This window comes from Moschus berezovskii, chromosome 21, assembly GCF_049115385.1.
Source record: "Moschus berezovskii isolate FMDL1 chromosome 21, NW_MosBer_1.0, whole genome shotgun sequence".
Taxonomy (NCBI): domain Eukaryota; kingdom Metazoa; phylum Chordata; class Mammalia; order Artiodactyla; family Moschidae; genus Moschus; species Moschus berezovskii.
This window is the reverse complement of record NC_142480.1, coordinates 3,355,176-3,376,491: the sequence shown is the minus strand read 5'-3', so window position 1 is coordinate 3,376,491 and position 21,316 is coordinate 3,355,176. Positions and strand designations below refer to the sequence as shown.

The 21,316-nt window shown below is 59.7% G+C and overlaps 2 protein-coding genes across 2 annotated transcripts in view; one reads left to right on the top strand and one right to left on the bottom strand.

Annotated features, from left to right (window-relative positions):
- The window catches only part of DYNC1H1 (dynein cytoplasmic 1 heavy chain 1), a 62,235-nt gene extending 49,692 nt beyond the window's left edge, over nucleotides 1-12,543 (top strand). Inside the window, exons 52-78 of the mRNA XM_088829842.1 lie at nucleotides 515-710; nucleotides 1,063-1,180; nucleotides 1,261-1,476; nucleotides 1,756-1,968; nucleotides 2,069-2,196; nucleotides 3,700-3,853; nucleotides 4,429-4,575; nucleotides 4,678-4,828; nucleotides 4,949-5,202; nucleotides 5,279-5,413; nucleotides 5,507-5,601; nucleotides 5,710-5,884; nucleotides 6,068-6,143; nucleotides 6,780-6,940; nucleotides 7,066-7,177; nucleotides 7,287-7,347; nucleotides 7,442-7,565; nucleotides 7,660-7,773; nucleotides 8,350-8,520; nucleotides 8,603-8,820; nucleotides 8,914-9,017; nucleotides 10,241-10,452; nucleotides 10,824-10,977; nucleotides 11,307-11,449; nucleotides 11,536-11,704; nucleotides 11,857-11,984; nucleotides 12,164-12,543. Coding sequence (XP_088685968.1) covers nucleotides 515-710; nucleotides 1,063-1,180; nucleotides 1,261-1,476; nucleotides 1,756-1,968; nucleotides 2,069-2,196; nucleotides 3,700-3,853; nucleotides 4,429-4,575; nucleotides 4,678-4,828; nucleotides 4,949-5,202; nucleotides 5,279-5,413; nucleotides 5,507-5,601; nucleotides 5,710-5,884; nucleotides 6,068-6,143; nucleotides 6,780-6,940; nucleotides 7,066-7,177; nucleotides 7,287-7,347; nucleotides 7,442-7,565; nucleotides 7,660-7,773; nucleotides 8,350-8,520; nucleotides 8,603-8,820; nucleotides 8,914-9,017; nucleotides 10,241-10,452; nucleotides 10,824-10,977; nucleotides 11,307-11,449; nucleotides 11,536-11,704; nucleotides 11,857-11,984; nucleotides 12,164-12,292 — 4,058 coding nt within the window. The 3' untranslated portion in view covers nucleotides 12,293-12,543. The remainder of the gene's footprint in view (nucleotides 1-514; nucleotides 711-1,062; nucleotides 1,181-1,260; nucleotides 1,477-1,755; nucleotides 1,969-2,068; nucleotides 2,197-3,699; nucleotides 3,854-4,428; nucleotides 4,576-4,677; nucleotides 4,829-4,948; nucleotides 5,203-5,278; nucleotides 5,414-5,506; nucleotides 5,602-5,709; nucleotides 5,885-6,067; nucleotides 6,144-6,779; nucleotides 6,941-7,065; nucleotides 7,178-7,286; nucleotides 7,348-7,441; nucleotides 7,566-7,659; nucleotides 7,774-8,349; nucleotides 8,521-8,602; nucleotides 8,821-8,913; nucleotides 9,018-10,240; nucleotides 10,453-10,823; nucleotides 10,978-11,306; nucleotides 11,450-11,535; nucleotides 11,705-11,856; nucleotides 11,985-12,163) is intronic.
- On the bottom strand, nucleotides 12,397-18,352 carry LOC129550103 (uncharacterized). The gene is made up of 6 exons (XM_088829701.1): nucleotides 17,674-18,352; nucleotides 16,870-16,920; nucleotides 14,369-14,854; nucleotides 13,163-13,273; nucleotides 12,638-12,833; nucleotides 12,397-12,428 (listed from the first exon to the last, which is right to left on the bottom strand). Exons 1-6 carry the CDS (start codon nucleotides 17,779-17,781, stop codon nucleotides 12,397-12,399), a joined length of 984 nt encoding a protein of 327 aa, XP_088685827.1. The 5' UTR covers nucleotides 17,782-18,352.
- Between the last annotated feature and the right edge of the window lie 2,964 nt (nucleotides 18,353-21,316).

The window sequence follows — 21,316 nt, the reverse complement described above, 5'->3', positions numbered from 1 at the left end:
AACTGGGTTTTCGTTGAGTTGGATTTGGATGAGAATTTAGTTAGGTCTCATCAGCCAAATGATCACTTTTTAAAGTGTTTTAATGAAAGTTCAGACTGGAAAAAAATGCACGTTTTTGCTTGTGGAACGTGCTGGCCAATTTTTTTGAACTGTTAATTCCACATCTTCAGCCAGCCAGTAAAGACAAGTACTAAAGTGTGGACTGAAAATGTCTTTGTTTAATGAGTGTAACATAACTGAGCAATTTCATTCTTTAAAAAAGTATTTACATCTTTACAGAAGTAAAGGAGTCAGGATTCATGAGACGTTTTTACAGATACTGTCCATTCTCCAGAACATTGCGATCTGGGCTCACTACCAGGTCTTGGTAGAGTTTTGGCCGCTGCATCTACCCCAGAGGGTTTTAAGACAGGACATCCCACGTTGGCTCAGATCTGTGCGTGCACCCTTCTCTGCCGGGAGTCGAGGCGTCGCTGTGTCTAGTCCCCCTCACTGCCCCCTCCCTTTTTCCCAGCTGTGAAGTCCATCAAGAAACAGCACCTGGTGGAGGTGCGGTCCATGGCCAACCCTCCCGCCGCCGTGAAGCTGGCGCTCGAGTCCATCTGTCTGCTGCTGGGGGAGAGCACGACGGACTGGAAGCAGATCCGCTCCATCATCATGAGGGAGAACTTCATCCCCACCATCGTCAACTTCTCCGCCGAGGAGATCAGGTAGGCGGGCAGCGGGCGGGCTTCTCCTGTCTGCTGGGGCCTCCGCAGGAGGCAGTGTTGGCTCACGGGCCACACGGACGCCTTTCCAGGCCATTTCCACCCCAGACAGCCAGATTCCCTCCCCTCGTTCCTGACGGCAGTTCTCTGATCCCTTGACCCTTGCGATCCCTGCAAGTGGCTGGGAGTGCAGAGCAGCCCCGGGGAGCAGGGAAGGGGCGGGAGGGGAGAGCCATGGCCTGGAGCGCCCTCTGTGGTCCCCAGGGCGGCAGAGGGGAACTGGCTCTTGATTTCCGAAACGCCCCTCTTCGCTTTTGCTCTCCACGTGCTTAGAAACACAGCTGCTCTTTTGCAGTGATGCCATAAGGGAGAAGATGAAGAAGAACTACATGTCCAACCCCAGCTACAACTACGAAATCGTCAACCGGGCCTCCCTGGCCTGTGGGCCTATGGTGAAGTGGGCCATCGCCCAGGTGAGCAGCCCCACCAGGAGCCCCCGGGGGCGGGCCCCCTCACCTGGTCATGTCTAAAAACCACCCGCCTGCCTCGGCAGCTTAACTACGCCGACATGCTGAAGCGCGTGGAGCCGCTGCGCAACGAGCTGCAGAAGCTGGAGGACGACGCCAAGGATAACCAGCAGAAGGCCAACGAGGTGGAGCAGATGATCCGGGACCTGGAGGCCAGCATCGCCCGCTATAAGGAGGAGTACGCGGTGCTCATCTCCGAGGCCCAGGCCATCAAGGCGGACCTGGCGGCCGTGGAAGCCAAGGTCGGGTTGTGCTTGGGAGGTGGGCTTCCTGCCACCCCGGAGGCACTGCCTGTGCGCGGGCTTCCCTTGTGGCTCAGCTGGTAAAGAATCCGCCTGCAATGCGGGAGACCTGGGTTCAGTCCCTGGGTTGGGAAAATTCCCTGGAGCAGGGAAAGGCTACCCACTCCAGTATTCTTGCCTGGAGGATTTCATGGACGTATAGTTAATGGGGTCACGTAGAGTCGGACACAACTGAGCGACTTTCACTTCACTAACTAACCTGTTTGATCTTCCTTTTAGGTGAACCGGAGCACAGCTCTTCTGAAGAGCTTGTCTGCCGAACGGGAGCGGTGGGAGAAGACAAGTGAAACTTTCAAGAACCAGATGTCCACCATCGCCGGGGACTGTCTCCTGTCAGCCGCCTTTATCGCTTACGCGGGTTACTTCGACCAGCAGATGCGCCAGAACTTGTTTACCACCTGGTCCCATCACCTCCAGCAAGCCAACATCCAGGTAACTGTCCGCGGAGAATCAGGAAGGCGGGGGCCAACGCGCGGGTCAGTGAGCTCCCAGCGGCCTCACTGGGGAGCCGCGCCATCCGCCCCCTTCTCAGTTCCGCACAGATATCGCAAGGACCGAGTACCTGTCCAACGCCGACGAGCGTCTCCGCTGGCAGGCCAGCTCCCTCCCTGCAGACGACCTGTGCACGGAGAACGCCATCATGCTGAAGAGGTTCAACAGGTAACGTGCTCGTGCGCGGCGAGGGGACGGGGAGGTCTGTGGGTAGTGCTCCCGCTCCCTTTGGAAGAGGCGAACGGACGCTTGGGGCTGGGCCAGCATGCGTACCGTGGCGGTGGGCTGTGTATGGTTCCCTGCGTCCCTGTGTTGTGACTGTCCGCACTGACCCTCCATGAGTGGACCCCTGTAACCGTGTGAAATTGGTGGGCTTGGCTCTGCGATGGGTGAACGTTAAAACAGACTCTCTCTTAAAATACCGTAAGAACTGAAAATGTCTAGCTGGAGTTAAGGGAAACTGCTGCCTGGTTTTGGCTTCAGGAGGCTGGAGTCAAAAGAGGAATGGGCCTGCCACGGAGCCATCCATGGGCGTCCCCAGGACTGAGCCCATGCAGAGGTCCCTGGCTGACCCTCCTCCGTGGCAGCTCCCAAACCCAGGCACCCTGGGTCTCCTTTCTGTTTTGAAAACTAAGCCCCAGGCTCCTGTCTCACCTTGTGCGTACCTCTTGCTGTGTGCTGCTGTCCCCGGGGTCCAAAGAGGAATCAAGTCTCAGGTCTCAGAGGGCCTCGCTGGGGGTGCTGGCGGGCATGTCCACGCTGTGCATCCTGGTGGGTCAGTGTGAGGGCTGCACTCCTGCGCGAGAGTGCTCACTGCAGTGCTCGTCCCACAAAGCTGCACGCGTGAATGTTCTCGAGGACAGTGTGTGCTAGCAAAGGCCCGGAAATGCCTCCGACGCCCCTCGTTCGGGCCAGTGACGAAGTCATGGTGCGTCTCCCTCCGACCCCAGCAGGGAGCTGGGAGCCCATCATCCAGAGCCCCACACGAGGGTGGCTGCAGCAGCTGGCAGTGCCAGGGGGTGTGCTCCCTGGGGACGTGTGTGTCTACAGATTGCCTAAACGTCCTCTGTGTACACAGAGCAGAAACCGGAGGCTGAGGGGTGGGAGGGGGGAGGTTCTCACCACCTGCCCTTTTGTAGCTTCTGAATGCTGTACAATCACACGTACGTGTTACATTATTTTTAAAAAACCTGAATTGGCTGTGTGACCTTGGACAGAGGACATTTGTCCCTCTGTAGCTCATCTGCTTCTTTATAAATAAGACGGTGTGGCGCTCACATCTATCTGCAGGGTCCCCTGGAGCGCTGAGTTGGGGGAGGGTCCAGCACGCCTGCAGCGCGTGGGTCTGCGGGTCGGGGTGTCAGTTCCTGCTCTCCAGGAGTCTGCCCCGCGGGCCAGTGAATCTGCCCAGCCAGCCGAGCGCCTGTGCTCAGCCTTCACGGAGCGGCGTCCTTGCCCCAGAGAGGCGAGCTGCTCTGACGGTAGCCCTTCTGAGCAGTCTGCCTGAGTCAGCATGCCCCCACAGGCGGCCCTTAGGAGGGGGATTTTAGCACCGAGCCTTGGGTCCCGGGGTCTCTCCTGTGACCCTGGAGCCCGCGTCTGAGCCCAGGCCGCCACCCTGCTGGGCCTGCCATCAACGTCGGGCTCCCCTGGCATCTGACCCGTCCACAGGTACCCGCTGATCATCGACCCCTCGGGGCAGGCCACGGAGTTCATCATGAACGAATACAAGGACCGGAAGATCACGCGGACCAGCTTCCTGGACGACGCCTTCAGGAAGAATCTGGAGAGCGCGCTGAGGTTCGGCAACCCCCTCCTGGTCCAGGTGTGTGTGCCTCTGCGCTGCCAGAGGGAAGGCCTTCGGGCGGGTTTAGTTACCTGCAGACGCAGTTGACGTGAGTCACAAGGTACGGTGCTACCGTCTAAACTTTGTAAGGAAGGGTTCCCTGGTAGTCCCGTGGTTAGGACTCAGCGCTTTCACTGCTAGGGTGTGGAGTTGGTCTCTGATTGGAGACCTAAGATCCCACAAGCCGTGCGGCACAGCCCAAAAAGAAAAAAAAGCAGGGATAAAGCTATAAGACAGCTCCATTAAAACCCAGCAGAAGCAGTGTTTGCTCTAACTCCACTTAGTCTGGACGGCCCCGTCCCCTGGGGCTCTGAAACCTGTGCTGAGCTGCACGGCGGCCACCCTGCCGAGCACTGTGTGAGCGAGGACCAGAGCCCTCCGTCTGCTGAAGTAGCCGTGGGCGCCTCACGGCCATGTGTCAGACAGTGCAGGTCTAAATGGCTGGGTGGCTGCTGGGGAGACGTGTTTATCTGGAGCAGGAAGTCAGTTAAACGTGGGTGGAAATACACACCATAAAGCTCACTGTTAATGATACCTCATGTACACACATGTAGGACGTGGAGAGCTACGACCCAGTTCTGAACCCGGTTCTGAACCGTGAAGTCCGGCGAACAGGGGGCAGAGTGCTGATCACCCTCGGCGACCAGGACATAGACCTGTCGCCGTCCTTTGTCATCTTCCTGTCCACTCGCGATCCCACCGTAAGGCCCGGGGCAGCTCCCCACCTCCAGAGACGGGGCAGCGGTGCGCAGGGCAGTGGACATGATGGTGCTCACTGGTTGGTCCGTCACCCCTCTTGGCAGGTCGAGTTCCCACCTGATCTCTGCTCCCGGGTGACCTTCGTCAACTTCACTGTCACCCGTAGCAGTCTGCAGAGCCAGTGTCTCAACGAAGTCCTCAAAGCAGAAAGACCTGACGTGGATGAGAAACGGTCCGACCTTCTGAAACTCCAAGGTACAGCTCCAGGTCCCTGGCTCTCGCTGCAGGTCGGGGCTGAGCTTCCCCAGGACAAGGCGCCCCGGGCCCACGTCACGGCAGCACTAACGTGAACTCTGCGCCTTCTGGTCGTTTAAGGGGAGTTTCAGCTGCGCCTGCGTCAGCTCGAGAAGTCTCTGCTGCAAGCTCTGAACGAGGTCAAGGGCCGCATCCTGGACGACGACACGATCATCACGACGCTGGAGAACCTCAAGAGGGAGGCCGCTGAGGTGACGAGGAAGGTGGAGGAGACGGACATCGTGATGCAGGAGGTGGAGACCGTGTCGCAGCAGTACCTGCCGCTGTCCACCGCCTGCAGCAGCATCTACTTCACCATGGAGTCGCTCAAGCAGGTGGGTGGGCCGCGCCAGGCCAGAGGCTTCCCCCAGCCTCCCGGCACAGGCGCTCACGGCCCCTCCGCCCCCCCAGATCCACTTCCTGTACCAGTACTCGCTGCAGTTTTTCCTGGACATCTACCACAATGTCCTGTACGAGAACCCCAACCTGAAGGGCGTCACCGACCATACCCAGCGCCTGTCCATCATCACCAAGGACCTCTTCCAGGTACAGTGCGGGCTGGCCGCCCTGACGTGGGGATGCGGCGGGGGGCGTTCTTCGGGGAGTGTTCTGATGGTGCGCTCCGCGCCTGGTCTCCAGGTGGCGTTCAACCGCGTGGCACGGGGCATGCTACACCAGGATCACATCACCTTCGCCATGCTGCTGGCCAGGATCAAGCTCAAGGGCACCATCGGGTGAGCCGGCCGCCACAGTGCGCACCCCCCCAGGGGACACTGTTGTCTCAGTGACAGCAGGCGGGACTCCCGCCGAGAGGCCCCAGCTGACGGCTGCCCCCTCTCCAGGGAGCCCACCTATGACGCGGAATTCCAGCACTTCCTAAGGGGGAAGGAGATTGTGCTGAGTGCGGGCTCGACACCCAAGATTCAGGGCCTGACCGGGGAGCAGGCCGAGGCCGTGGTGAGGCTGAGCTGCCTGCCCGCCTTCAAGGATCTGATCGCCAAGGTCCAGGCAGACGAGGTGAGAGTCCTGTGAGCATCCCCGGTGGGGAGTGGGCCCTTCCTCCTAGGGAGTCGCCTGTCGTGTAAAAGCCCAGAACGTCGCATTGTGTTCTCTCCCATCAAATGTCTGACACGTCAGTCCGACCACTCCGCCCACAGGTGGGCAGAGCCCATGGCGATGCATCCTTTGTTGTTCCCACAGCAATTTGGCATCTGGCTGGACAGCAGCTCCCCCGAGCAGACCGTGCCGTACCTCTGGAGTGAGGAGAACCCCGCAAGTAAGCCCTCGGGGCCTGCCCCGTTGTGGCCGTTCCGAACCTGGGCATGGAATGTGCTTTGCTGGCTGAACAAAGGGACTGGCCGGGGACAGAAAGTCACTGATTCTTAAGATTCACATCTCAGTGTTAGAATCTGCGGGGGTGGCCTGGACATGGGAAAGCAAAAAATTCCCAGTTCCTGTTGCAGCTCCTGCTGAAAGACCAAGAGGAATAGCTGGAAGGCCCCTGCTCAGGGTTTGGTGTTGGGAGAAGGGGGCTGTTTCTGAGTGTGAGGCTCTGGCCCGGCCAGGCCCTGGGAGGGGGCACGGGGGGCGTGGTTCAGCATGGATGAGGGCTGGCAGTGGCTGCTGGGTCTCTGGGGCTCTTCGGGGTCCTTCCCAAGCGGGCTCCACATGGTCATTCAGAGTCAGTAGCTGCCCGTCGCCCACGGAGGGCCCCGGGCAGAGGTCTTGTCACAGCTGTGCCCAGAGGGTGCCGTGGTGAGGTGGGGTGCTGGCGATTCTCAGGCAGAGAGGACAGCGGGGGCATCCTAATCTCTGGGGTGTTGTTTGTGGGGCAGGGGCCTGTGGCGGGGACAGCGCAGGGGGCCACCTCAGGCCTGTACTGTCGCTGACCCTCCTCCCGGCCCCATTCCAGCTCCCATCGGGCAGGCCATCCACCGCCTGCTCCTGATCCAGGCCTTCCGCCCCGACCGCCTGCTGGCCATGGCACACATGTTTGTGTCCACCAACCTCGGGGAGTCCTTCATGTCCATCATGGAGCAGCCACTCGACCTGACCCACATTGTGGACACAGAGGTACGTGCTGGCCCTGCGGGTGCTGAGCTGCCCGTCTGCATGGGCCCCGACAGGGCCGTCCCCCGTCGATAGATGCGCTGTTGGTGGGCCTCCCCCTCACCGAAGCCCAACTTCCCGGTCTGCAGGTCAAGCCGAACACGCCTGTCCTGATGTGCTCTGTGCCTGGGTATGACGCCAGCGGGCACGTGGAGGATCTTGCCGCCGAGCAGAACACGCAGATCACGTCCATCGCCATCGGTAAGGGCGGTCGGCCCGTCCCCTCCCCTCCCCCACTCCCTCCCCAGGACCTCACTGCAGGGGCCTGGAGTCCAGTGCATCTGCTCACCCTTGAGCTGTCTGTTACCAGGCTCCGCAGAAGGCTTTAACCAGGCGGACAAGGCAATCAACACAGCTGTGAAGTCGGGCAGGTAGGCTGCTTTGGTTTTGCTTTATGAGGCCCAAGTCCCCAAGGATTCCAGCCAGAGCCATGCGGTGAAGCCACGGCCGTCCCCCTTCCCGCAGGTGGGTGATGCTCAAGAACGTCCACCTGGCCCCGGGCTGGCTGATGCAGCTGGAGAAGAAGCTGCACTCGCTGCAGCCACACGCCTGCTTCAGGCTCTTCCTCACCATGGAGATCAACCCCAAGGTGCGGGAACCAAGGGCGCCGGCCTGGCACCGGGGCGGGGGGTGGGGCGGCGGAGCCGAGCGCTCACGGGTGGCGGGCCCCGTGTCCTCCTTAGGTGCCTGTGAACCTGCTCCGAGCAGGCCGCATCTTCGTGTTCGAGCCGCCCCCGGGCGTGAAGGCCAACATGCTGAGGACCTTCAGCAGTATCCCCGTGTCTCGGATATGCAAGGTGAGCGCCGCGGAGCTTGCTGTCAGGCCGGGGTGCGGGGCTGCACAGACGTCTGGGCTCCAAGTGGAGGCCAGGGCTCATGGGAGGGAGGAGGGCGTCGTGGCAGGAATTTTGCATCACAGGACTTCCCTGGAGGCCCAGAGGGTAAGCGTCTGCACTTCTCCGGCAGAGGACCTGGGCCCAGTCCCTGATCAGAGAGCTTAAATCCCACATGCCGCACAACGTGGTCTTAAAAAAATACAATTTTGTATCAATTCTGTGTTTTAAGTGCTGTTTTATTTTGGGCCATAATCCACCCTTTCTGCCATTTTTAGAAACTTGTTTTCTGTGTGCTTTCCTGTCGGCTGTATAATTTAGTTCAGCATGTAATCAGGAGCACATCTTTATTAATACAGAGATTGGCATGGTTTTCTCCGAGCAGCACCATTTGCATTAATGACTGAGGTCAGGGTGGTCCCAGTGTGTGTACGTGCAGAGCGCTTTTTAAGACCTTGACTGTAGCAAGCCCTGGACTGTCTTCTTAGTTAGAAGAGGCCTGCGTCCCGGTGACCGTGTACTTGCTAACTTCCCACCTAGTCTCCCAATGAGCGTGCTCGCCTGTACTTCCTGCTGGCCTGGTTCCACGCCATCATCCAGGAACGCTTACGATACGCACCCCTGGGCTGGTCGAAGAAGTACGAGTTTGGGGAGTCTGACCTGCGGTCGGCCTGCGACACAGTGGACACGTGGCTGGATGACACAGCTAAGGCAAGCACGGGCCGTGCCGTGGGAAGGGGACGCACGGGGAGGGCGCCTCCGCCCCAGCCGTGACCTGCCTCTCCTCCCGCAGGGGAGACAGAACATCTCGCCAGACAAGATTCCCTGGTCCGCGCTCAAGACCCTGATGGCCCAGTCCATCTACGGCGGCCGGGTGGACAACGAGTTCGACCAGCGTCTGCTCAACACCTTCCTGGAGCGCCTGTTCACCACCCGGAGTTTCGACAGTGAGTTCAAGCTGGCCTGCAGGGTCGACGGGCACAAGGACATCCAGATGCCGGACGGCATCAGGTGCGTGTTTTCCTCGCCGCCACGGGGCAGGGGGCCAGGGCACCAGGCACTTCTGGCCATGGTAACATGTTAACCGAGATGCTGCTGTTCCAGGCGAGAGGAGTTCGTGCAGTGGGTGGAGCTGCTGCCCGACACGCAGACGCCCTCCTGGCTGGGCCTGCCCAACAACGCTGAGAAGGTTCTCCTCACCACGCAGGGTGGGTACCCCCGCCCGCTGGCCGGCCAGCCCCAGGGAGGCAGGGAGACCCTCGGTCCCAGGCGGTGTCTCTTCTGCAGCCTCCGTTCTGGGAAACAGGCTCCGTAGCGAGTACGTGGAGTCTGGAGATTGCATTTAGGTTTCTGTCCTGGGTTCAGAAGTGATGTCATCTTTCCTCCTGTTTTTTGTTGTTTTAAGTTCCTGGCATTAAGTGATATCTTAGAACTGTTAGTCTCTTTCTAGAAGGTAATTTTATTAGAACATCAAGACTAGTCAAGATATCATCTAAGGCAGTGGTTCTCAAAGTGCGGTGACTGGACCAACAGCCTGAGATTGACTGCGGCTTTAGAGACGCAGGTCCTCAGGGGGCCCCCCCGGGCATCCCAGCTGGGGGTGCCGGGACACTCAGGGTGAGAACTGCTCTGACCCAGGCTTCTCTTTACGGGAGAGGACCCATGTGCCCAAAGCCACACAGTGGGGGAACAGACGGGGCCCTCGATTCAGCTCTGTGACGAGGACCCCCAGCTGTGGGGCCACCTCTAGCCTGAGGACCACTTGACTCGAGCCTCTTGCCGTGGGGTCGAGGTGGTGGCCCCACGGTGACCACAGGGGAGGTCGGGCTGTCTGCGGTTGAGTCGTGATTTAGTTGGGATGCAGGGGAGGGTCTGAGGCGGGGGGCCCAGGTGGGCGCTCAGTGCGGAAGCACACACTGAGAACATGCAGGGTGCTGACTCCAGTCTCCTCGGCTCCGCAGTGAGGGTGTCTGAGCCCCGCTCAAGCCGGAGCTCTGCAGAGAAGCTTGCCCCAGGCCTGTGCAGGAGGCCCAGGGCTAATGGTGCCCAAGGTCATGTGTCCCACGTGGAGGCCGTGAGGTTTGAGCCCCAGGGGCCCAGCCAGAGGACAGCTCAGCGCTGGACTCAGAGGGAGCACTCTCTGGGGCCAGGACCCTGGGCACAGGCCGAGTCCAGGGCACTCAGGAGGCCACCTGCTCCCCAATGACAGTGCACACGGGAGTCTCGGAGCCGCCTCTAATGTCCGCACGCAGCCTCTGGCGCAGCCCCACTGGTCATGACTCCTCCCGTGGTGCTGGGCCTTCTCCCCGGCCAGCCCGCCCTCGGTGCTGTAGGAACAGGTGCCCACAGGGCACCTCACGGGGTGCAGTGCCCCCCGGGCAGATGCGCTGGGAGGCCTCCGCGCTCAGCCCCCCTCTGCGCCCCCGCCCAGGTGTGGACATGATCAGCAAGATGCTGAAGATGCAGATGCTGGAGGACGAGGACGACCTGGCCTACGCGGAGACGGAGAAGAAGGTGCGGCCCGACTCCTCGTCCGACGGGCGCCCCGCCTGGATGCGGACGCTGCACACCACCGCCTCCAACTGGCTGCACCTCATCCCGCAGACGCTCAGCCACCTCAAGCGCACGGTGGAGAACATCAAGGTGGCGGCACCCCGCCTCGTGTCTGGGGCTCTGGGCGGTCCTCGCGGGTGGGGCCGGGCCGGTCCAGGTCAGCGCTGTTCGGGGCAGGTGCGCACCTGGGCCGGGCCGGAGGGCTCGGCCTGAAACGCCCGAGGGTGGAGGAGGTCAGTGACCCTGCAGGATGCAGGGGCACTCCCCCCTCTTCACGGGGTGGTCCGGAGCTGCTGTGATCGGGCACCCACAGCCTCACACTGGGCCTGGTTTAAGGTTGAGTTCCGGCGACGCTGCGAGCGCGGGGCTCCCCGAGGCCGAGTTACTGCTGGTTCCCTTCCTCCTCCCTCACCCCCCTCCCCGCTCCACTCCAGCCTTCTGTTCTCGTCCAACGCCCGTAGGACCCCCTGTTCCGATTCTTTGAGAGGGAAGTGAAGATGGGCGCCACGCTGCTCCGGGACGTGCGCCAGGACCTCGCCGACGTCGTGCAGGTGTGCGAGGGCAGGAAGAAGCAGACCAACTACCTCCGCGCGCTCATCAACGAGCTGGTGAAAGGTGGGCAGCGGCCCGCCCCGGCCCCCAGGCCCCGCTCCCGGGCCCGGCTCCTGCCGCCTCACTGAGCATCTGCCGGGACCTTGCCTCGCCTTCCACAGTCCCCAGAGTTCTAGGGCCGAGGGCGGGCAGGGCGGGGCCCCAGGCGTCTCAGCTGGCCGCACCGCCCTTGAGGGGTGTCTGCGGCTGTGGTTCCTGGGGGCAGTCGTGCTGCCCCACTCACTCCCCCAGGGGGCACGCGCATGGGCCAAGAGAGGCAGCCCACGCCGGGGGCCCGCCAGCGCTCAGCGGAGGGGCTGTGGGCGCTGACGCAGGCCGGGCCCTCCCTGCAGGGATCCTGCCCCGGAGCTGGTCGCACTACACGGTGCCCGCCGGCATGACCGTCATCCAGTGGGTCTCCGACTTCAGCGAGCGGGTCAAGCAGCTGCAGAACATCTCACAGGCAGCCGCCTCTGGGGGCGCCAAGGAGCTGAAGGTGAGGGCGGCTCCCCAAGGCCGTGCTGGGCCTGGGCAGGGGCCTTGGGGTGGGGGCAGGCCCTCACCCAGCCCTCTCCCCTGCAGAACATCCACGTGTGCCTGGGCGGCCTGTTCGTGCCCGAGGCCTACATCACCGCCACCAGGCAGTACGTGGCCCAGGCCAACAGCTGGTCCCTGGAGGAGCTCTGCCTGGAGGTGAATGTCACCACGTCCCAGAGCGCCACGCTGGACGCCTGCAGCTTCGGGGTCACCGGTGAGCGTCCCTCAGGCTCCCCTGCCCCGTCCCCAGCCTGCAGCTCAGCCACCGCCCCTCACGGGCTGTCTGCTAGTGGTGCCCCTGGGTCGTGCCCGTGGAGCGGAGCCCCCCCGGGGTCCTGACCGCCCCTCCCCACCCCACCCCCACAGGCCTGAAGCTCCAAGGGGCCACGTGCGGCAACAACAAGCTGTCACTCTCCAATGCCATCTCCACCGTCCTCCCCCTGACGCAGCTGCGCTGGGTCAAGCAGACAAACGCAGAGAAAAAGGCTAACGTGGTGAGCGCCCCCTTCCCTCCTCTGTGGTCAGGTGACTCCGTGGGCGCCCACTGGGTACTAGGGCTGTGTCCCCGCCGTGCCCCCTCCAGGGGGACTCAGGATCGCTTCCTTCTCGGGTGGAGAGCCCCCATCCCCCGGAGCCACCTTCCCTCGCAGCCAGCACTCCCGCCTTCTCGCAGGTTACCCTGCCCGTCTACCTGAACTTCACCCGCGCCGACCTCATCTTCACGGTCGACTTCGAAATTGCCACCAAGGAGGACCCACGCAGCTTCTACGAGCGCGGCGTGGCCGTCCTCTGCACCGAGTGAGGCCACCTTTTCCAGTCCCATTTGTGTAACAGTAAAATTAATATTTAACGTTTATTCGTTGGTAAAGTCTATGAAAGGTTCACTGTTAAAAGTGTACGGACTCGTCAAGGGAACGTCGTTGGTGCAAGGCTGGAAGCTGCAGGACGCGGAACAAAGCCGGACGGTTGGGCAGTGGAGCTGGGAGGAGCCCAGGGCCGCGGTTCTGAGGGCCGAGGCGGGGCTTGTTTTATGAAATAAAACACTAAGCATGATGTGGCTCTGGCCTCTCATCTCGTCTCTGGCTCCTGGGGGAGCCTGTGCGACTCCGGCAGCCCCGTGCCTGGGAGAGGCTGGCCCTTCCCGGACCTGTGACCCGCGCCTCCAGGGCCCAGCTGCAGCCCCTCCACAGGGAGCCCGGGGCCTCCATCCCCACGGTCCTGGGGTGCCAGATGCGGCCTCCTGTGGAAAACGGGTTCCTGGCGCGTCCAGAGCCTCGAGAGCTCCCGGTGGCTGGGTGACCGGCCGGGCATGGCACCAGCCCTGCAGTAAAGACCTCGTCCTGCTGGTGGGAAGCAAGCTTGGCTCCAGAGGGATGGCCTGAGGCCCCATAGCCCCCCGACCCCAGACAGTGGATGGACCGCAGAGCCAGAGCTGCTGCCCACCTGGCTCTGGGACGTGCCCTCTGGGGTCTCCTGAGGGGCCGAGTGCCGTCCAGAGCTGCATTCGACTGAAAATGGGGGCCCATTTTGAATGCTTTCCTCTAAAGCCAACAAATACGGCTTTTTAGCTTTTCTTCCATCACCCAGAGTGTTCAGCAGTGCGCAGTCTCTCACCCGGAAGCTGGCAACACCAAGGAGAGCCCCCTGGAAAGCCTGACCCTCCCACGCCCACCTCGTTGAAGCAACCGGTGCCAGTCCCGAGCACAGAGGCCCGCTGGTGCCAGGGGAGGGATTCCGGGCACAGGAGGAGGACCGCTGTGCTCCGTGGCCCGAAGGCCTTTGGCTGGGGAAAAGCGGGCACCGCAGCCCAGGACCGAGCTCCCCGTCGGGGTCCATGGGGGCTCCACCCGGAGCCTGGGGCCCCTGCTTGCTGCCTCCCAGCCTCACCCTGACACGAGCTCAGGCTAGGGGGTTCAGGGGACCCCATTTACATCACTCCTCACCCTCTTTTGGGGGGTCAGGCTGCACAGTGGGCAGAGCTGGCAGAAAGTGGGCTCAGAGGGGACCTGGGGGAGGGCGGACAGCACCTCCTGGGCACCCCCGCCCACCCAGTGCCCTGGAGGAGCCTCGGGGGTCCCCCCTGGCCAGGAGGGACGAGACCATGCACCTCGCCTCAGTGGACTCCCCTTTATTGGGACCGTGTGTTCTTGGGCAGCGAACACAGCGAGGGGGGCTCTGGTCCTCCCTGCCAGGAAGGTCTTAAAAGGCTCCATGAGAAAAAGGAAGGCACCTCCACACACGGGTGTCACCCCACTGGGGCCCTGATCGCAGGACACCGCGCCCAGCAGACCTCATCCCCGAGGGGAGATGCGGCCAGAGAAGTGGATGGGACAGAGCAGAGGGAGGCATCCATGCCAGGGCCGGCCCCAGGGCTGCTGGGAGAATCCCTCCTGCAGCCTTGCCTCCACCCCCACTGATCGCCCCCACTGCGTTCCAGCTGTTCTCAGCGACCCCAGGAGCTGAGCCCTCCGGAGGTGGCCATGCATGAAGAGCTCTGGGGGAAACAGTCACAGTTAGGACAGGTTGGCTAGAGGGCCGCGGGCCCCAGCCTCCGAGTCAAGGTTTAAAAATACATATGTATTTACTAAAAGTAAGGGAATTCTGTGCCAGGGAGGTGGGGTCTTTCCTGAGCTGGAAACCATCTTAGCGCAGTGGTGGGGCCCAGAGGCATTATTTACAACATAAACAACTAACACCGCATCATCACAGACCATCAGCTCCCGAAAATTGACGATACATTTCTGTTGTTTGAACAAGAAGACACAAAAGGAGCCACGCGTTTCATGGAAGCTCTTTTTTTATGCTCGTCAACGTTGTCCTCACCTCCGAGGGCCTGGGCCACCGTCACCTGTCGCCCCGCTCACCTGATCTAGCCCACGGACTGCTTCTTTCGCTTACTCTTCTCCGGCTCTGCAAGTAAAAGTTCCAGTTTCCTCTTGGAGAGGGCGAACTTGGGCCCCTTGTCCCTCTCGGTCCCGAGTCTCGGGGGCGGCCGTGACCCTCTGGCCCTGCCATGGCGTCTGCCAGCCTCAGGAGACCCCCGGTCTTCCTCCATCATCCCCGAGTCCTCCGGGGGTCTAGGCAGCCGGGCCAACCGCCCCCGCGCCTCCAGGCCACCGGCCTCCGCAGGTTGCATGTCCACATCGCTGACCTCCAGGGCTGCAGGGGCCCAGCCCGTGGCTGTCAGGACCAGGATTGGAAGGTTCGCCGAGAGGGGGTCTTCTAAGCTCGCGTCCGCTGGACCCCTGGACTTGAGCGTGCGCAGAGGGCCATCACAGTTTGCAGCACCCAGGGAGCAGCCGTTGAAATTACAGGAGGCGTGACCACAGGCGTCTTCCCAGTCAGCATCATAAGGATCTAAAAGCTGATGACAGAAGGGTTTCTGAGCCGGCGAGCAGGGGAATCAAGGAGAACACACGCCTTACACGCATAAGTAATTTCTTCTCTCATGGACCTTGGCAAATTTTGCATGATCTGCCCTGCAAATGCCTTTGATAAGGGCTTCCCTGGGGGCTCAGTGGTCAAGAATCCAATTGCCGAGGCAAGAGACGTGGGTTTGATTCCTGGTCCAGGAAGATCCACACATCGAGGAGCAGTGAAACTGGCGCAGAAGCCCCTGGGCCCTGCGGCCCAGCTCTGCAACAGCAGAAGCCCCTGCAGTGAGACGCCTGCGCTCTCCACTCCTGGCGAGGGCGTGTGTGCAGGAATGAAGACCCAGCGCGGGCCAAGACATGTTTTAAATTATTTTTCAAACGCGTTTGATAAGGACTTCCCGGGTGGTCCAGTGGCCAAGACTCCGTGCTCCCAATGCAGGGGGCCCAGGTTCAATCCCTGATCGGGGAATAACTCCCATGTGCCCCCTAAGCATTCACACGCCACCATAAAGATCCCGCAGGCTGCAGCTAAGACCCAGGGCAGCCACATAAATAAATACTTTTTAATGCATTTGATAAATATCCCAGAGCCTCCTAAAAGCCCTAGGGTGCCCCACTGTGGGGTTGTCTCAGCCTGAGCCCCATCGTTTAAAGACCCCCTTCCATCGCTGGCAGCCCCTGCCCACCACCTCAGTCTGAGCTCATTTTCCTGCTCTGACCCCAGGGGCCTGCAAAAGCAGGCTGTGGAGCCTCAGTGCCCCCGACACACAGGTGCACCCAAGGCGCCGAAGGAGGTGGAAATGAGTCTCTGGAACATTCACTGTTTCCAAGGTGCCCTGGGCGGTTCTCGAAGGCAGGCCATGGGCACCTCAGGGGCAGGCAATACCCCCGGGCAGCCAAACGCACCCCCCCACCTCTGCCACCACTGCCAGCAGGGGCTGAAGAGCTTTCTGGACCCTCCTCATGCCACCTAGGGGCCGAAAATTCCTGTTTCTTACTCTCTTTGACTCCTGCCCCGGGGCTCTGGCTGGAAAGGTCGCTAGGGGAAGCCCAGGTGCCCACAACCAGGGACGACCTTGTGCGGCACGGAGACGCTTCCAGATGGGCTCCAGCCCTGAGGACCCGCAAACCACACGACTTGACCTGGGATCACCTCCCCCCCGACTGACGCGTGGCCTCTGCACAGCCCGAGTCAGCAGGGGGCCCCCCTGGGGCCCTTTCCCTTGGGTGGTGACAACCCCCGAGAAAGCTCACTTCATCTTTGGAAGCTGACATTCATTTATTCCAGGAGAAAATGAACGTAAACACCATAATCTACTGGCAACCATAACCATTTCAGATCCATAAACTGGTCAGAATTGCTGGAATTCACAAAGCAGACACTTGCTCTTGTGACCCCACCCCTAGCAGAGCAGTGAGTGTCCCCGAGAGGCCCAGCCCAGGGCCCCCCCTGGGTGTGGGGTCGGGGGTGCGGGTGAGGGCCTCACGTTGCAATAAGCCCACAGGATCTTTCCTTGCAAACCAAGAAACGGCCGGCCAGGCCCTCCAGTCACTGGTTTTGGTTAGAAAGACTTAGCAGCAGGCCCTGTTCTCCAGGGGCACCTGGTGTCTTAAACCACCGGGAGGCCAGGGTTACTGCTACCCCGCGTGCTCCCTGAGAGTGAATTTAATTTGCCTGAGATTCATTCTAAGATTGACTAACTGCAGACCCAGGGTCTCGTCAGTCTATCCTCCAGGCAAACCTCATGAAGCCTTTTTTTCTTACTTAAAAACTGGAAAGAGGAACGAACAATCAACGTAAATGTCACAGTGAAGCTTTTTCTAGAATGTAGCCGCACCACTGGGCAGGGCAGAGGTCACAGAGCAGGCCTGCGACTGCCCTCCTGAGGAAGGTCTGCCTGAAAGGCTGCCCTCTGCCTGGCCTCTGGGAACTTGGACTTGAGGGGGGCCCCCAACTGTCCCCAGAGACAGGAGCGGCTGCTGGCTGCCTCGTTCAGGGACGTACCTCCCTCCAGATGCCTTCAACAAAGTCCAGACGATTCTTCCTGTGACTGGCCTGGAAAAACAAGGGGTTTGGGTCATGCTCTCTAAGAGGGAGGGTGGACAGCAGATTCGAGTTCGGGGCAAGGATCCAGGGGGCTCACTGCCCCGCCAGGCGGTCCTGCCTTGCCCACATTCGTGGACTGTGGCCCGCAGTGGGTGGTGACGAGAGCCCGCTCCCAGGAAGCTGAGCACAGGAAGGGCCCCGGCTTCAAGAGCGTGTCTGTAGGACTTGAGATGCACAGCTGGGCGGCTCCAGAGGGAACGCAGAGTGAGGGATGTGGCCAGGACGCGGGCTCGGCGGCCCACCATCGCAGTCTACACAGCGCCGGGCACCCGCGCTGGACCCAAAGCCAGAAGCCGGTGGAAGGTTCTAGGTCATCCATCCCAAACCCTCCCTTTGCAGACGCAGAAGCTGAGGCCCACACAGGGGTCAGGCCTTGCTCAGGGTCCCTGAGAAGAACCCAGGGCTGGCATCCCATATTCCAGAACCGTCCCCTCTAACACCAGACTACCGGGAAAAGCAACTCTTGTTCTTCATCAAAAGACAGACTCTCAAAGGACAGGAAATTGAACATTGCTAGTCGGCAGGGAAGGAGAAAAAACCTGAGAAGGTGATACCAAGAGCTGCAGAGAAGACTAATTCCAAGAAGCAGGTGGGGTCCTGGCAAGGGCGCCTGCTCTCTCCGGGGTCCGAGTCTGCCCCAGCCTCCAGCCCCCTCCGCCCTCCCCACCGTGTGTCCCCACCCCGCCAAAAGGGGAGGGGTACCTTGAGGCGACAGAGCCTGCTTCTCTGCCTCTTCTGGAAGCCAGCCCTGGTGCTGGCCATGAACGCGGCCCGGATGCAGCTGTGATGGCCGTTCCGCAGACCAGCCATGGCTCGGGGGCCGGGGTGGAACTTTCACTTAACTGCAGAGCATCGGGGACAAGGCGCAGGTCAGTGGTTGCGAGGGGTGGGGGCGGTCTGACAGCAGGGGCGGGGAGGGAACTTTCTGGCGCCCTGGAGCCGTTGGTCTCCACTGGGCTGATGCAGTTGTCCCAAGTCAGAACTCTTTGCCCAAAGGGGTGACTGTGACTGTGAGTGATAGCTCAGCAGAGCAAACCTAGGGAGTTTTCAAAATGTTTTCTAACCAAAAGGAAACCCACAGGCGGGCAGCTGGTGGCCTGGGAGGGCCGGGCATGAGCAGCACCGTGGTGCAGGGAAAGCCCCTTCGCGCCCGGGCACCCAGTCATGTGGCAGCTCACGGGTGAAGTCACACGTCCTTGACACTGAAAGTTCCAGGCTGGAGCAGGGACGGGGGTCACAAACCTCCCCGCTTTGGTTTAACAGATGAGAAAAATAAGCCCAGACTGGACGGACTCGCCCAAGGTGACAAACCCAGAGAGCACTCCCCCCAACCCCCTCCCCAAGAAGCACTAGGTCGTCAAAAACATTCGACAATTTTTTAAAACCATGCACCCCAAGAAGAGCAGAGAAAACATCCACTGAAAACAAGACAGATCGCGGCGCGACTTACTGAGAGCCGACTCCACACACCACGCTGCCTCATGCCCCCTGCTTCCCTCCAGAATCCCGGGGTCGGCGCCCCAGGCTCTGCAGGAAACACGGCCGTTACAAACACACACCACCCGCCACCCAGGGCACCACGCGTGGTCGACTCAGGGGTCCCCACACTGGACTCCCTGGAACACCAGTTCTGAGGCAGAAACAGGAAAAGCTACAAATCAGACCCTAAAGCACCATATGCATTAGCATTTTATTTATTTTTTGAAAGATGCTTACTTAAATTTATTTTCATTGGTTTGTTTTCCGGCCATGCCCCATGGCTTGTGGGATCTTGGTTCCCCAACCGGGGATCACACTGGGAGCCCCCCGCCCTTTTTGGCTGTGCTTGCTCTTCTTTGTTGCTACACGAGGGCTTTCTCTAGTTGCGACAAGCAGAGGCTACTCCTTGTCGTCATGCGAGGGCTTCTTCTTGTGGAGTTCGGGCTGTAGGGCACACAGACTTCAGTAGCTGCAACACACGGGCTCAGCTGCCCTTTGGCACGAGGAATCCTTCCAGATCAGGGGTGGAACCCACGTCCCCTGCCCTGGCAGGCAGATTCCTAACCTCTGTGCTACCAGGAAAGAAGTCCCTCCATTTGCATTTTAAAGGCTAGCAAAGCGCCTGGTAAAATCCAAACATCCCCTTTTTCTTTCTCATATTAAGTCCATAAATTCCATATATTCGGGTATCATTCATTGTCCCCAAAGTCATTTCTCTGTCCCAGGATCCCACCCAGGAAGCCCCATCACATTTAGTTCATGTCTCCCGAGGCTCCTTCTGGCCATGAGTGTCTCGGATGCCCCTGTGGTTGATGGCCCTGACCGTCCTGGTGGGCTGTCCTTCAGCTGGGATCTGCTCCTGCTCCCCTGGGCACACGGGGGTTCCGCGAGTGGGAGGCCCACCGGAGGTGAGGCGCCTTCTCCTGTTGAGGCCATCACAGGAGTAGCCGTTACCCTGGCGTGTCCCATCACTGGGCTGCGGCCGTGCCCCGCAGGCTTTTCCCCCAGACAGGGACCTGGTCTTACCTCCCCCTCTGTCCTGCCCTCTTTGGAAAGATGCCCCTCTGTGCAGCATCCACTTGCTCGCGGAGGGTTAGGCCAGCGCCCTTGGAGGGAAGCAGCTGCCTGAATTTCTCGGCTGGGGTGGTTTTTCTCCCACCTGTTGATTTGTTCGTTGTTTAGCATCACCCACTCAATGGATGTGAGTCTGTGCAAACTGCAGGAGATGGTGAAGGACAGGGCAGTTCTGCGTGCTGCCATCCATGGGGTTGCCAAGAGTCGGACAGGACTGAGGGACTGATCGTTCCATCACTGATTCACAGCGTGCACTCATCTAATTCTGTATTTGTGGTTCAGTTGCGTCCAGCCCTTTGTGACCCCATGGACTGCATCAGGCCCAGCTTCTCCGTCCTTCACCATCTCCCGGAGCGTGCTCAAACTCATGTCCATTGAGTCGGTGATGCCATCCAACCATCTCGTCCTCTGTCACCCCCTTCTCCTCCTGCCTTCAATCCTTTCCAGCATCAGGGTCTTTTCCAATGAGTCGGCTCTTCGCATCAGGTGGCCAAAGTACTGGAGTTTCAGCTTCAGCATCAGTCCCTCCAGTGAATGTTCACAGTTGATTTCCTTTAGGATGGAGTGGTTTCATCGCCCTGCTGTCCAAGGGGCTCTAAGAGTATTGAGACTCTTTGTACTTCAGTCACTCAGTTCAGTTGTTCAGTCGTGTCCGACTCTGCGACCCCAGGGACTGCAGCACGCCAGGCCTCCCTGTCCATCACCAACTCCCGGAGCGTGCTCAAACTCATGTCCATGTCAGTGATGCCATCCAACCATCTCATCCTCTGTCGTCCCCTTCTCCTCCCGCCTTCAATCTTTCCCAGCATCTAACTTGGGTTATATGTGAACCGTGAACTTCCAGATGTTCAAGCAGGTTTTAGAAAAGGCAGAGGCACCAGAGATCAAATTGCCAACATCCGCTCGATCATGGAGAAAGCAAGAGAGTTCCAGAAAAACATCTACTTCTGCTTCATTGACTATGCCAAAGCCTTTGACTGTGTGGATCACAGTAAACTGTGGAACATTCTGAAAGAGATGGGAATACCAGACCACCTGACCTCCCTCTTGAGAAACCTGTATGCAGGTCAGAAGCAACAGTTAGAACTGGACATGGAACAACAGACTGATTCCAAATAGGAAAAGGAGTATGTCAAGGTTGTATATTGTCACCCTGCTTATCTAACTTATATGCAGAGTACATCATGAGGAACGCTGGGCTGGAAGAAGCACAAGCTGGAATCAAGATTGCTGGGAGAAATATCAATAACCTCAGATATGCAGATGACACCACCCTTATGGCAGAAAGTGAAGAGGAACTCAAAAGCCTCTTGATGAAAGTGAAAGAGGAGAGTGAAAAGGTTGGCTTGAAGCTCAACATTCAGAAAACTAAGATCATGGCATCTGGTGCCATCACTTCATGGGAAATAGAAGGGGATACAGTGGAAACAGTGTCAGACTTTATTTTGGGGGGCTCCAAAATCACTGAGGATGCTGATTGCAGCCATGAAATTAAAAGACGCTTACTCCTTGGAAGGAAAGTTATGACCAACCTAGATAGTATATTAAAAAATAGAGACATCACTTTTCCAACCAAGGTCCGTCTAGTCAAGGCTATGGTTTTTCCCGTGGTCATGTATGGATGTGAGAGTTGGACTGTGAAGAAAGCTGAGCGCCGAAGAATTGATGCTTTTGAACTGTGTTGCTGGAGAAGACTCTTGAGAGTCCCTTGGACTGCAAGGAGATCCAACCAGTCCATTCTAAAGGAGATCAATCCTGGGTGTTCATTGGAAGGACTGATGCTAAAGCTGAA